This window comes from Oncorhynchus keta, chromosome 23, assembly GCF_023373465.1.
Source record: "Oncorhynchus keta strain PuntledgeMale-10-30-2019 chromosome 23, Oket_V2, whole genome shotgun sequence".
NCBI lineage: Eukaryota > Metazoa > Chordata > Actinopteri > Salmoniformes > Salmonidae > Oncorhynchus > Oncorhynchus keta.
In genome coordinates, this window is record NC_068443.1 from 4,909,617 (window position 1) to 4,925,495 (window position 15,879).

Sequence of the window (15,879 nt, forward strand, 5' to 3'; positions counted from 1 at the left end):
TTCCATACAGAACCAGGCTAATAATGACTAGCCATGTTTTAAATAGGCCCTTGTGTTCTTATGTTGATGTGGATACTTCAACAGCACTGCATACGTAGCCTACTCCGAACATTCACTGTCATCTTTGAAAAATCTTTGAATTTAGATTACACACCGGGACTGGTCTGTGTGGACTAGGGGAAGCACATCAGGACTGGTCTGTGTGGACCAGGGGAAGGACATCGGGACTGGTCTGTGTGGACCAGGGGAAGGACATCGGGACTGGTCTGTGTGGACCAGGGGAAGGACATCGGGACTGGTCTGTGTGGACCAGGGGAAGGACATCGGGACTGGTCTGTGTGGACCAGGGGAAGGACATCGGGACTGGTCTGTGTGGACCAGGGGAAGGACATCGGGACTGGTCTGTGTGGACCAGGGGAAGGACATCGGGACTGGTCTGTGTGGACCAGGGGAAGGACATCGGGACTGGTCTGTGTGGACCAGGGGAAGGACATCGAGACTGGTCTGTGTGGACCAGGGGAAGGACATCGGGACTGGTCTGTGTGGACCAGGGGAAGGACATCGGGACTGGTCTGTGTGGACTAGGGGAAGGACATCGGGACTGGTCTGTGTGGACTAGGGGAAGGACATCGGGACTGGTCTGTGTGGACCAGGGGAAGGACATCGGGACTGGTCTGTGTGGACCAGGGGAAGGACATCGAGACTGGTCTGTGTGGACCAGGGGAAGGACATCGGGACTGGTCTGTGTGGACCAGGGGAAGGACATCGGGACTGGTCTGTGTGGACTAGGGGAAGGACATCCCAAATCTTACACAAGCACACTTATGATGTGTCAACAACCACAAACCCACCCACGAGTCTGGACTGCGACGCACGTAGCGCACACACACACACAGGTCTTCTGACAGAGAGGCGGGCTGGTTGGCAAGCTGCTTCGGAGTTGGAATAACACATTCTCCTGAAATGGGTAGACCATGCGAAGCTGTTGTTGCACCCATTCCCTAATGCCTTATTTTTGTGTGTGTGTGTGTGTGAACAGTTTAGTGTTGAATGGAACAAGCTGCTGTCTGCTTTCCAGAGCAACTGGACCACAAGTGATTGTTTATTTGTGCTCTCCAGTGCAGTTTGACTAATTATTTCACTGTCAAGGTCCAAGATACGTGGTTATGTTGTTTATACGAAGTCTTTTAGTGAGAGACTGAAACAGTCTATGCTGTTTGAGGTCTATATTTAGTGGTTGAATTCATTCCTGCACATTGGATGTTCCACACACTGTCATACTTTTAGTCTGTCAGAGTCATCCTGGTCCCTTTGCAGAAACACAGCCCCAAAGCATGATGTTTCCACCCCCATGCTTCACAGTAGGTATGGTGTTCTTTGGATGCGACTCAGCATTCTTTGTCCTCCAAACACGACGAGTTGAGTTTTTACCAAAAAGTTATATTTTGGTTTCATCTGACCATATGACATTCTCCCAATCTTTTGACAGCTTTTGGCCCCAAAAATTATAATGACAAGTCGATCGTGAGAAAAAAAACAATCCAATTTCAAAATATTAGTTGATGGAAATACATTTGACCATCATGCTTATCGGTCAATAGGTTAATTTGCATAATTTATTGGAATTCAATTGTGTGTATTTTCATGTACACTATATATACAAAAGTATGTGGACACCCCTTCAAGTTTGTGGATTTGGCTATTTCAGCCCCACCCGTTGCTGACCAGTGTATAAAATCAAGCACACAGCCATGCAATCTCCATAGACAAACCTCGGCAGTAGCATGGCCTTACTTTAAAGCACAGTGACTTTCAACGTGGCGCCGTCATAGGGCGCCACCTTTCCAACAAGTCAGTTTGTCAAATGTCTGCCCTGCTAAAGCTGCCCTGGTCAACTTTAAGTGCTGTTATTGTGAAGTGGAAATGTCTGGGAGCAACAACGGCTTAGCTGCAAAGTGGTAGGCCACACAAGCTCACAGAATGGGACCGCTGAAGCTCGTAGCTTGTAAAACTCCTCTGTCCTCAGTTGCAACACTTACTACCAAGTTCCAACTGCCTCTGGAAGCAACGTTAGCACAAGAACTGTTCATCTGGAGCTTCATGAAATGGGTTTTAATAGCCGAGCAGCCACACACAAGCCTAAGATCCCCATGAGCCAGTGCCAAGCTTCGCCTGGGGTGGTGTAAAAGTCGCCACCTTTGGACTCTGGAGCAGTGGAAAGCGTTCTCTGGAGTGATGAATCACGCTTCTCCATCTGGAAGTCCGGCAGATGAATCTGGGTTTGGCAGATGCCAGGAGATTGCTACCTGCCCGAATGCATAGTGTCAACTGTAAAGTTTGGTGGAGGAGGAATAAAGGTCTGGGGCTGTTTTTCATAGTTCGGACTGGGCCCCTTAGTTCCAGTGAAGGGTAAGCTTAACGCTACAGCATACAATGACGTTCCAGACGATTCTGTGCTTCCAACTTTCTGGCAACAGTTTTGGGGAAGGCCCTTTCCTGTTTCAGTATGACAATGCACCTGTGCACAAAGCGAGTTCCATACAGAAAGCATCCAGCAGCATAAACCAACTCAGTTTGTATAGGTAGGCAACAGTAATGGACAGTTCCTTTCCTCGCTTGTGTGTGTGTGTGTGTGTGTGTGTGTGTGTGTGTGTGTGTGTGTGTGTGTGTGTGTGTGTGCGTGTGCGCGCGTGCGCACTGCATCCTCCCCCAGCTGTGGGCTATATTTGGAGCCATGCAGTGGACTGAGCAGAGCCGGAAGTCCTGGTTGATGTTAGTTTTTGTGTGATGTCATTGCGATGATTCATACATAGGAAGCACAGAACTGCCTAATTTTAGTATGTGGGTCGTTCCATGTCATTTCAGCAAGCCATGTAAGCGCAGTGGATGTTTATATGAAGCGAGGTGGATGTTTTATATGAAGCAAGGTGGATGTTTATATGAAGCGAGGTGGATGTTTTATATGAAGCGAGGTGGATGTTTTATATGAAGCGAGGTGGATGTTTTATATGAAGCGAGGTGGATGTTTTATATGAAGCAAGGTGGATGTTTATATGAAGCGAGGTGGATGTTTTATATGAAGCGAGGTGGATGTTTTATATGAAGCGAGGTGGATGTTTTATATGAAGCGAGGTGGATGTTTTATATGAAGCGAGGTGGATGTTTTATATGAAGCGAGGTGGATGTTTTATATGAAGCGAGGTGGATGTTTTATATGAAGCGAGGTGGATGTTTTATATGAAGCGAGGTGGATGTTTTATATGAAGCAAGGTGGATGTTTTATATGAAGCGAGGTGGATGTTTATATGAAGCGAGGTGGATGTTTATATGAAGCGAGGTGGATGTTTATATGAAGCGAGGTGGATGTTTATATGAAGCGAGGTGGATGTTTATAGGAGGCGAGGTGGATGTTTATATGAAGCGAGGTGGATGTTTATATGAGGCGAGGTGGATGTTTATATGAGGCGAGGTGGATGTTTATATGAGGCGAGGTGGATGTTTATATGAGGCGAGATGGATGTTTATATGAGGCGAGGTGGATGTTTATATGAAGCGAGGTGGATGTTTTATATGAAGCGAGGTGGATGTTTATATGAAGCGAGGTGGATGTTTATATGAGGCGAGGTGGATGTTTATATGAGGCGAGGCGGATGTTTATAGGAGGCGAGGCGGATGTTTATAGGAGGCGAGGCGGATGTTTATAGGAGGCGAGGCGGATGTTTATATGAGGCGAGGCGGATGTTTTATATGAGGCGAGGCGGATGTTTATAGGAGGCGAGGCGGATGTTTATAGGAGGCGAGGCGGATGTTTATAGGAGGCGAGGCGGATGTTTATAGGAGGCGAGGCGGATGTTTATAGGAGGCGAGGCGGATGTTTATAGGAGGCGAGGCGGATGTTTATGGGAGGCGAGGCGGATGTTTATGGGAGGCGAGGCGGATGTTTATGGGAGGCGAGGCGGATGTTTATGGGAGGCGAGGCGGATGTTTATGTTTATAGGAGGCGAGGCGGATGTTTATAGGAGGCGAGGTGGATGTTTATATGAGGCGAGGCGGATGTTTTATATGAGGCGAGGCGGATGTTTATAGGAGGCGAGGCGGATGTTTATATGAGGCGAGGCGGATGTTTTATATGAGGCGAGGCGGATGTTTATAGGAGGCGAGGCGGATGTTTATAGGAGGCGAGGCGGATGTTTATAGGAGGCGAGGCGGATGTTTATAGGAGGCGAGGCGGATGTTTATAGGAGGCGAGGCGGATGTTTATAGGAGGCGAGGCGGATGTTTATAGGAGGCGAGGCGGATGTTTATAGGAGGCGAGGCGGATGTTTATAGGAGGCGAGGCGGATGTTTATAGGAGGCGAGGCGGATGTTTATAGGAGGCGAGGTGGATGTTTATAGGAGGCGAGGTGGATGTTTATAGGAGGCGAGGTGGATGTTTATAGGAGGCGAGGTGGATGTTTATATATATATATAGAAATGGCTCCTTCACTAGTGGTGTTCCAGCTTCCCACTGATGACTCACCGACGAAGGCTAACTGTGTCTCTCGGGAAATTTCATAGAACCCGTCGGGTGATTGGTTGAGCCGTCTTGAGTACGTGGACGTCACTCTGAGCCCTTAAACCACAACACCAAAATGTGGCGGACGATTTCTTCTCGCCTCAGATCAGGTACCAGTAGTAACCACCAACTGGTATCTGGTATCAAAACACAGGACACATTTTCAGTGTATTAGTATCTAGCTATGTCGTTGTTTTCCAGCTGACTTGCATTAGGCAGCTGTCTTCAGATCCTAGGCATTTTTTGGGGCTGGATTCAGTTTGTTTATCCTCCTTTCACAAGAGTAACAGTTTGTCCATTGAAAAATATAGCGTTTGTGGGGCTGTTAAATGTAAATGTTAAATGTTATATGGTGGTTACATTTTAACGTTCTTTCCTCAAATTTTGAGAAATCAGCTTTCTGAGGATTGTTTTTACAGGTCTATTTTTAAGCAATTAGCTCTGTCTCACGTCACTATTAGACGTTTCTCAGACTTCAAATTTGCCAAAGTTTAGTTCAAGCGTTAACTAAGGTTTGGGGTCGGCTTAAAACAAAAAACTTAAACGACCTTCGGAATCGGAAAGAGGATGCTTACGCCCGTCCTCCATCCCCAACGCCCTAGCAATGCCCATCCCCGTCCACAACGCCCTAGCAACGCCCATCCCCGTCCACAACGCCCTAGTAAACCAAAACCTACTTAGAAGGTAACAGCGCTCACTGTTGCCCCCTTAGTAGCAGGTTTCCACATCTCCCAACGTCCTCAGAACATGGATGGACATCGAATACGGACTTGTATCATGGGTGACCTAGCTGGTTTGAAGTTTTCTATCATGATACGAAATATTGGTCCTTCTGTAGCTCAGTTGGTAGAGCATGGCGCTTGTAACGCCAGGGTAGTGGGTTCGATTCCCGGGACCACCCATACGTAGAATGTATGCACACATGACTGTAAGTCGCTTTGGATAAAAGCTTCTGCTAAATGGCATATATTATATTATTATATTATATATTGCGTATCTGTGAATATTCCACTCTAAAATCGGTATCGGATACAAAAATCCCATATCGGTCAGGCACTAATCTTGCTCTATAGCCCAGCTCTGTCATCGATGGATGCCTAGGCTAGTTCGTTAATTCTCTCTCGCTGTGTCGGTCTTAGATTGAAGGAGAGATTTAAATACCCAGCATACTGAAGTGAGAGAAGCAGTCATTCATTTGACTGGAAGCCAGAGCGAGAGCGTGGGAGAGGAAGAGAGGATGATGAAATGAGAGGGTAGGGAGAGATGGAGAAGAGTGAGACAGTGTGAGAGAGACAGTCAGAGAATTTGAGACAAACAGGTAGTGTCATACAGACCGAGAGAGAGAGAGAGAGAGACATACAGACTGGGAGAGTGAGAGAGACATACAGAGAGAGAGAGATACATACATAGAGACATACATACATACATACATACAGAGAGAGGGAGAGACTCCTGCAACTTGGATGTCATCATGGTATCTGTTTGCTCTCTGCCCTAATAATGTGAATCCATTGGAATAATGTATTTTTTTTCCTCTCAGAAGATTACGCCAATCCTTTTAGAGGTGAAGTGATGGTGATTTGACATTTTACATTTACATTTAAGTCATTTAGCAGACGCTCTGACATCCTGTCCGCGTCCCAAATCAAGTTTGTATTAGTTGTGTGTACGGGATACACATGGTATACATCATCCAATGAAATGTTTACTTCCAGGTTCCTTCTCAGCAATGCAACAACAATATGAAATAATACAAGATAAGTATACGAACATAAAGTAAATGGCTCAGTAGAATAGAATAAATATTTCAATATAATACAGGAAGACACAATTTATAGTCTCATTATTTACATGTGTTTTGGTGAAGGGGGGATTGGGGGCAGTGTATAAACTGAGCAGTATAATAAGAGTATAGTAGTAGTGTGGGTGTGTGCTAAGTTGTGGAGAATCAAAGCAGGTGGTCAGTCCAGTTCAAGTGTTCAGCAGTGTGATGGCTTGTAGATACCAACAGGCTCAGAGACTGTTTCTATCAGACCTTATGCTCCGATACCGTCTGCCTGACGGTAAGGGAGAGAACAGCTTGTGGCTGGGGTGTGTGGGGTCCTTGATGATGCTGCGGGCCTTCCCTAGGCACCGTTTCAAGTAGATGTCCTGGATGGGTGGGAGCACGGTCCCAGTGATGTACTGGGCTGTCTTCACCACCCGCTGGAGGGCCACGGTCCCAGTGATGTACTGGGCTGTCTTCACCACCCGCTGGAGGGCCACGGTCCCAGTGATGTACTGGGCTGTCTTCACCACCCGCTGGAGGGCCACGGTCCCAGTGATGTACTGGGCTGTCTTCACCACCCGCTGGAGGGCCACGGTCCCAGTGATGTACTGGGCTGTCTTCACCACCCGCTGGAGGGCCACGGTCCCAGTGATGTACTGCGCTGTCTTCACCACCCGCTGGAGGGCCACGGTCCCAGTGATGTACTGGGCAGTCTTCACCACCCGCTGTAGGGCCACGGTCCCAGTGATGTACTGGGCCGTCTTCACCACCGCGGACATTGAATGCTGCAGTACGGGCTCTCAGCATTGTACGGATATCTCCGTTCGTCCAGGGTTTTTGGTTGGAATATGACCGCGTTGTTGTGGGTACAACATCAACACATTTCCTAATGAAGCCTGTGACTGACGATATATATATATATATTCCTCAGTATTGACCGGTGAGTCCCGGTGAAGGACCCATCCAGAATATTCCTATCATTATTCTCAGTCCTGCAGCAGTGAGTCTGTCTGTCTCTGTCCAGCGCCTCACTTTTCACTGTGTTAGTGACTCCTCATTGAGCTGCTGCTTGTAGGAGGGGAGTAGGAACAGGGAGACGTGATCTGATTGGCTTAAGTGGGGGCGGGCGGGATGGCTTTGTGCGCGTTTGTACACAAACGGTACCCTATTCCCTACATAGTGGCCTACCCACACACCTATAGGGCTCTGATCAAAAGTAGGCCACTATATAGGGAATAGTGTGCGGTTTGGGACGTTACCAAGACCTAACTGTGAGTGACACAATACATTTCTATCTTCTGAACATTATGTAACTAACGTTGCACCCTCCTGAACTGGCTCTGGTGTTGCAGCTTGGCCCGCGGAGAGGTAGGGGGGGAGGGGTTGAGGGGCGTAGGAGGTGAGTTTGACTGGGAGTGTTGAGGGGCGGTTGACTGGGTGTGTGAGCGTGGGTGGACTGACCGCAGCTCTCGCTCCAGTGGGAGGGGAGGAGGAAGAGAGGGGGGGGGGGTGGAGGAGAGCAGGGAGTAGGGCGAGAGAGAGAGAGGGAGAGGGAGGGAGAGAGGGAAGGAGGGAGGGAGAGGAATGCTGCCTTGTATAGGCTGGTTCTACCGGGTCAGACTGACTGACTTACGTGGCTGTGGAGAGAGAGAGGAGGGGGGGGGGGGGGGTAGAGACAGGGGAAGAGATATGGGGAGGGAGAGAGACAGATATGGGGGGCAGGGAAGCGGGAAGAGACCGAACAAGCGGGAGAGAGCGTCTACAGCTAGGCTATGTGTGGCTGATGTCACCGGTTATTTTCTGATCAGTGGTTTAGTCTGTCAGACCAGGGTCAACAACAGCTACTACACTACTCTGCTACCTTTATCACACTGGTTGTGTGCTACCTTCCTCACACGGGTTGTGTGCTACCTTCCTCACACGGGTTGTGTGCTACCTTCCTCACACGGGTTGTGTGCTACCTTCATAACACGGGTTGTGTGCTACCTTCATCACACGGGTTGTGTGCTACCTTCATAACACGGGTTGTGTGCTACCTTCATAACACGGGTTGTGTACTACCTTCATCACACGGGTTGTGTGCTACCTTCATCACACGGGTTGTGTGCTACCTTCATCACACGGGTTGTGTGCTACCTTCATCACACGGGTTGTGTGCTACCTTCATCACACGGGTTGTGTGCTACCTTCATCACACGGGTTGTGTGTTACCTTCATCACACGGGTTGTGTGCTACCTTCATCACACGGGTTGTGTGCTACCTTCATCACACGGGTTGTGTGCTACCTTCATCACACAGGTTGTGTGCTACCTTCATCACACGGGTTGTGTGTCCACCTTCATCACACGGGTTGTGTGCTACCTTCATAACATGGGTTGTGTGCTACCTTCATAACACGGGTTGTGTGCTACCTTCATCACACGGGTTGTGTGCTACCTTCATAACACGGGTTGTGTGCTACCTTCATAACACGGGTTGTGTACTACCTTCATCACACGGGTTGTGTGCTACCTTCATCACACGGGTTGTGTGCTACCTTCATCACACAGGTTTATGTGTTACCTTCATCACACGGGTTGTGTGTTACCTTCATAACATGGGTTGTGTGTTACCTTCATCACACGGGTTGTGTGTTACCTTCATCACACGGGTTGTGTGTTACCTTCATCACACGGGTTGTGTGCTACCTTCATCACACGGGTTGTGTGCTACCTTCATCACACGGGTTGTGTGCTACCTTCATCACACGGGTTGTGTGCTACCTTCATCACACGGGTTGTGTGCTACTTTCATCACACGGGTTGTGTGCTACCTTCATAACATGGGTTGTGTGCTACCTTCATCACACGGGTTGTGTGCTACCTTCATCACACGGGTTGTGTGCTACCTTCATCACACGGGTTGTGTGCTACCTTCATCACACAGGTTGTGTGCTACCTTCATCACACGGGTTGTGTGCTACCTTCATCACACGGGTTGTGTGCTACCTTCATCACACGGGTTGTGTGCTACCTTCATCACACGGGTTGTGTGCTACCTTCATCACACAGGTTGTGTGCTACCTTCATCACACGGGTTGTGTGCTACCTTCATAACACGGGTTGTGTACTACCTTCATAACACGGGTTGTGTGCTACCTTCATCACACGGGTTGTGTGCTACCTTCATCACACGGGTTGTGTGCTACCTTCATCACACGGGTTGTGTGCTACCTTCATCAGACTGGTTGTGTGCTACCTTCATAACACGGGTTGTGTGCTACCTTCATAACATGGGTTGTGTGCTACCTTCATCACACGGGTTGTGTGTTACCTTCATCACACGGGTTATTTTTGGTTGCAGGAAAGCAGCTATGTGCATTCATATATCATTCATTAGTATTTCTCTCTGCTCTTATTTTCCCAGAGTGCTATACTTCTGCTCAATAATGAAGTTGAGTTATTCATTGATTTAAACTAGAGGTCGACCGATTATGATTTTTCAACGCCAATACCGATTATTGGAGGACCAAAAAAGCTGATACCGATGTAATCGGTCGATTAAAAAAAAAAAAATAATAATAAAATAATATATAAATAAATATTTAAAACATGAAAAAAATGTTTTTGTAATTGTATTCGTAATTATGACAATTACAACAATACTGAATTAACACTTATTTTAACTTAATATAATACATCAATAAAATCTATTTAGCCTCCAGTAGATAATTAAACATGTTCAATTTGGTTTAAATACTGCAAAAAACAGTGTTGGAGAAGAATGTAAAAGTGCAATATGTGCTATGTAAAAAAGCTAACGTTTCAGTTCCATGCTCAGAACATGAGAACATATGAAAGCTGGTGGTTCCTTTTAACATGAGTCTTCAATATTCCCAGGTAAGAAGTTTTAGGTTGTAGTTATTATAAGACTATTTCCCTCTATACCATTTGTATTTCATTAACCTTTTGACTATTGACTATTCTTATAGGCACTTTAGTATTGCCAGTGTAACAGTATAGCTTCTGTCCCTCTCCTCGCTGCTCCTTGGGCTTGAACCAGCAACACAATGACAACAGCCACCACATCTAAGCAGCATTACGCATGCAGAGCAAGGGAAACAACCACGCCAAGGCTCAGAGCGAGTGAAGTTTGAAACGCTATTAGCGCGCGCTAACTAGCCAGCCATTTCACTTCGGTCACAGCAGCCTCATCTCGGGAGTTGATAGGTTTGAAGTCATAAACAGCACAAAGAAGAGCTGCTGGCAAAACGCATGAAAGTGCTGTTTGAATGAATGTTTACACGCCTGCTTCTGCCTACCACCGCTCAGTCAGATACTTAGGTGCTTGTATGCTCAGTCAGATTATATGCAACACAGGACACGCTAGATAATATCTAGTAATATCATCAACCATGTGTAGTTAACTAGTGATTATGATTGATTGTTTTTTATTTTTAAGATACGTTTAATGCTAGCTAGCAACGTACCTTGGCTTACTGCATTCGTGTAACAGGCAGTCTCCTTGTGGAGTGCAACGAGAGAGAGGCAGGTTGTTATTGCGTTGGACTAGTTAACTGTAAGGTTGCAAGATTGGATCCCCGAGCTGACAAGGTGAAGATCTGTCTTTCTGCCACTGAACGAGGCAGTTAACCCACCATTCCTAGGCCGTCATTGAAAATAAGAGTGTGTTCTTAACTGACTTGCCTAGTTAAATAAAGATTAAATAAAGGTGTAAAAAAAAGAAAGAATCGGTGCCCAAAAATACCTATTTCCGGTTGTTATGAAAACTTGAAATCGGCCCTAATTAATCGGCCATTCCGATTAATCGGTCGACCTCTAATTTAAACCATTTCACCTATGTTTTATATTTAAAGGCAAGTGTTTTTTGTTGTTGCTTTCTATAGAGCGATATGGGGCGGGCAAGTAAATAAATGAATGCTAAAAATTATACAGAAAATAGCGTAGTTTTCATCAGATGACAACAGAAGTGCAACGCTATTTGGCTAGCAGCCACACATAAGTAAATTAGCATACAATGAAAGAGCAAGATATTTTTTTTTTTACAAAGATGATGTACGGCCATCAGATTTTTTTATGTTTACCACAGAAAAGAATGTAGCCAGCTACATTTCCTAATGTTTTGCTTGAAGGTACTGGTGGATTTAAACTTGCTAAAACCATCGCCATTTTCTCGCTGCCATCAGTCAAGAGCGCTGTCTGCTGATCTAATGCCTGTTCATGAATGTGGGACTTTTGATTGGTCTGAAAACCACAGCAAAGATTTCTCATCTGAGTGGAGAAGTGTAACTGAAGCACAAAATTAGTCTGAGACTTTGCAAGAAATTACAATAACAAGTATTTTAGATTTGCATTTACAAAAACACAGCAAGATATTTCTTCCTCCAGTCTCCCTGTCCAACAGCAGTTTGAAGAAGCAGGGGAGTCCAGGCATTTTCAGTAGCTCTGTTTCTTTACTCTTAATGTTTTAACGTCTCTCCTCTGTTTCCCCCTCCAGTCTCCCAGTCCAACAGCAGTGTGAAGAAGCAGGGGAGTCCAGGCATTTTCAGTAGCTCTGTTTCTTTACTCTTAATGTTTTAACGTCTCTCCTCTGTTTCCCCCTCCAGTCTCCCAGTCCAACAGCAGTGTGAAGAAGCAGAGGAGTCCAGGCATCTTCAGTACGTTCTTCTGTTGCTTTAGGAACTACAATGTGGAGCCTCCTGCCTCCAACAACACAACCACCTCCCTGCCTCCAGCACCAGAGGAGAATGGGACACAACCAAAGGTACACACACACACACACACACACACACACACACACACACACACACACACACACACACACGATACTTCTAAACAGTCGGATAAACAATGAAGAAGAGAAGTGTCTTTGAAGAACTCCAGAATCTTTCAACATTGACTGTTATGTTTCCATGTTTGTGACGTTCTCTCTCTCTCTCTGTCTCGCTCTCTCTCTGTCTCGCTCTCTCTTTGTGTCTCTCTCTGTTTCACTCTCTCTGTCTCTCGCTCTCGGTCTCTGTCTCGCTCTCGGTCTCTGTCTCGCTCTCTGTCTCTGTCTCGCTCTCTGTCTCTGTCTCGCTCACTGTCTCTGTCTCGCTCTCTGTCTCATTGTCTCGCTCTCTCTCTGTGTCTCGCTGTCTCTCTCTGTCTCGCTCTCTCTCTCTCTTTGTCTGTGTCTGTGTCTCTTTGTCCGTGTCTCTCTCTCTCTCTCTCTCTCTCTGTCTCTCTCTCTGTCTCTCTCTCTGTCTCTCTCTCTGTCTCTCTCTCTCTCTCTGTCTAGTTTGACCAGGTCGAGGTTATTCCTATCCCTAGTGTATGTATCACTATTTATCTTTCCTTCTGCATGTGGCCGCTCAGTCCTTAAGTGGCTGAATCCTAACTTAAGATCCGTGATCCTAACACTGACTGACTATCATGTAAATCATTAAGTCACTCATTGCTGTCCAATGAGATAAATGTGACTTATAGGCACATGGATCTCAAGTCTAAGATTTGGCTCTGTATCTGCTCTGAATGTCTTGGCTCTAGGTAGGGCTGCACGATTAATCACATTTGAATCAAAATTGCATTATTAAGCTGCAAATGTGCCAAAAAAAAATGTGTGTTAGCCCCTAATGCTAATCGCTAGCTAAATCCACTGAGATGGGACAAATCTTGCTAGTAAACTTTTGCTCTGCTACAGGCCGGTACCAGTGGTGTGGAATATCAGCATTGTTTGTGCAACAGCTTGTTCTTAATCTGAGAGGAAAAGGCAAATATTTGTTGTCTGAATGTACCTGTCTATTTAAATCTAATTAGGGTCCCATGGTGAAACACTGACCAACACTTTGGTTCCTACTCTCACAACCATTCTCCTCCCTTACTTCCGTTGTCATGCCAACAAAACTGCATTCCAAATGCCCATTGTATTCCAACCATAACATTAGAACCATCATTCTATTTCTATTCTAAGTGTTTTGATCTCAAATTGAAATATTTTGCTACACAAATCGCAATTGTATTATTATTTTTTTTTGGGGGGGGGCGCTGAAGTCCTCTTATCTGAATGGTGGTGGGTTTAATTTTAGGTGTTCGTAAAAGCAATCAAACAGTGTTCAAGCTTATTGCGTCTCCTGCATGAGTGATACAAGTGGTTTGGTTGCATTTGTAAAAGCTTCCTAACAACACTAACTGCCAGCCTGACCAATCTTCCTGGATTGCTCCTAAAGCCAGTTTAGAGACGTGTTGTTTCTACTACTTCTCTTTAATTTGGTTCAACGACAGACAACGTAATAATCTGTTGGGACCAGAATGAGACGCTCTCTAGGTAAACAACATAACTGAACCTCCTAGACAGCCTGCCTATCAATTATGTAGAAAGTCAAGAAGAGGCCATAGAAGAAGCCACTACGAAGCCTCTTGAATAAGTTTTGACAGTAAAAGTAGCTGTAGGGGTGACATGTTTGCCCCTCCGTAAGGCACATGGCTGAAGAAAATTATAATTAAATCACACTGTCTGATTACAATGAGGTTTATGCTACATTTTGCACTTAATACATTTTATATATTGAAACTTTATTTAACTAAGCAAGTCAGTTAAGAACAAATTCTTATTTTACAATGACGGCCTACCCCGACCAAACCCTCCCCTAACCCGGACGATGCTGGGCCAATTGTGCGTCGCCCTATGGGAGTCCTGGCCACGGCCGGTTGTGATACAGCTTGGGAGCGAACCAGGGTGTGTAGTGACACCACTCGCACTGAGATGCAGTGCCTTAGACCGCTGCGCCACTCATAGTGCACAAGCAATGTACTATGAAAATAAAAAAGTTTCTGCTATTGCCTTACAGACATGGGCTTACTCTGTGAGAGCTTCAATCCCATTGGTTCTTGTAGTCTACGGCTGCATCTCAAACGGCACCCTATTCCCTACATAGCACACTACTTTTGACTAGAGCCATATGCACTACTTAGGGAACAGGGTGCTATTCGGGATACAACCATAGATTCTGCTCTCATGGAAAGTAGGATGTGATTGATCCCATTTAGCTAATGAGGGTATTAGAAAAGAGCTCGTTATCTAGCAAGTAAAGATAAACACCGGCTAGATCACCTACCATAGTCTGTGTCTGAACCATGACACCCAAGGCCTAAGTCCATTAAACATTAGACTCCGCTTCGGCCTCGAGGCAGGGAACAGAGGGAACTAGTTGCCGTGGTCACTGTGTGTATTATCGTCTCCTATTGCTGAGTCTACCCCTTTAAAAAAAAAAAAAAAATTATGGAGTAGGTTAGATCTGCTGCATGTCCGTTTTTCACTATCACCATCACGGAGGGCTTCCGTTTTCCATAGCACTTCAGGTCCACATGGGAAATGTTTCAGTTAGCGACATTGATCTGGTGTTCCTGTGAAGGACAGACTGTGATTTTTCTGGAAAGTAGTCCTGTCTGGATGTGTCTCAAATTAAACCCTATTCTCTATAAAGTATACTGCTTTTGACAAGAGGACCCTGGTTAAAAGTAGTGCACTGTATCTGGAATGTAAAACAATAACGACAAAAAGAGAGAAATGGAACACAGGCTCGGTCTGTACTGGTTGACCACAACATGACCTGTTACTGTCTGACAGAATGTGTGAAAGTTAACTTTAATCTCTTCAGATTAGACAGAAATCTGGAGGGATTAAACACACTATATATATATTACACTTGGTTAGTGTTGGGAGGGAAGGACAGAGATGATGGGATTCCTGTTCTGAGATGATGCCGGGCAGGGATGGGTAGCTTCAGTCCTTCGTGGTGTCTGTTGGTTCTGTTCGATGTAGACCCGATCTGTTCAGAAGAGAGAACCAGCAGACCGTTCCAGCACAGTGTTAGCTAGTGTTCATGTTTCTCTCCGTTAATCTTTCTTTATGGGAAACACCAGACTCACTATTAACACTGGGCTGCTAATCCACCCTGCCTCACACATTTAACTAATGATATCTCAATGTGTTGATTATGCACTCTCATCTCTCCCTCTCATCTCTTTCTCTCTCATCTCTTTCTCTCCTCTCTCTCCTCTTTCTCTCCTCTCTTTCTCTACTCTACCCCCATCTCTTTACCTCCATCTCCTCTAACATATCTTCTCTCTCTCCTCTCTTTCTCTCCTCTCTTTCTCTCCTCTCTTTCTCTCCTCTCTTTCTCTCCTCTCTCCTCTCTTTCTCTCCTCTCTTTCTCTACTCTACCCCCATCTCTCTACCTCTACCTCCATCTCTAACATATAATATCTTCTCTCTCTCCTTCAGCCTCCAGCCAAATTCCTCCTACCAGAGATGAACATATCAGACTATGGGAAGAAGTGTGTAGTGATCGACTTGGATGAGACATTGGTACACAGCTCATTCAAGGTAAAAAAAAAAAAATAACATGTTTTTAAAAAAAAAATGTAATTAAGCCCTGGTAGGCTGGTATTATCAATGTACAGTTTTCATGTTTTAAGTTAGATTATCTCTGCAAAACCAATTTTCCTCTGAGACAAAGTTGAACTTGGTACTCGGCTCAGTGGCTGGGCTGGCCTCTCACTCAAGACTCCATCA

General features: G+C 45.7%; 1 protein-coding gene across 3 annotated transcripts in view; it reads left to right on the forward strand.

Annotated features, from left to right (window-relative positions):
• LOC118373808 (CTD small phosphatase-like protein) overlaps positions 1–15,879 on the forward strand; it is a 60,901-nt gene that overhangs the window by 23,586 nt on the left and 21,436 nt on the right. For 2 of the 3 annotated variants that reach the window (XR_008076704.1, XM_052476004.1), the window contains exons 2-4: positions 11,930–12,087; positions 12,604–12,636; positions 15,589–15,690. Coding sequence is in view for 2 of the 3 variants with exons in the window: in XM_052476004.1 (XP_052331964.1) it covers positions 11,930–12,087; positions 12,604–12,636; positions 15,589–15,690 (293 nt within the window). In the remaining variant the exon portion in view is untranslated. The remainder of the gene's footprint in view (positions 1–11,929; positions 12,088–12,603; positions 12,637–15,588; positions 15,691–15,879) is intronic. The other variant, XM_052476006.1, reaches the window with a different exon arrangement.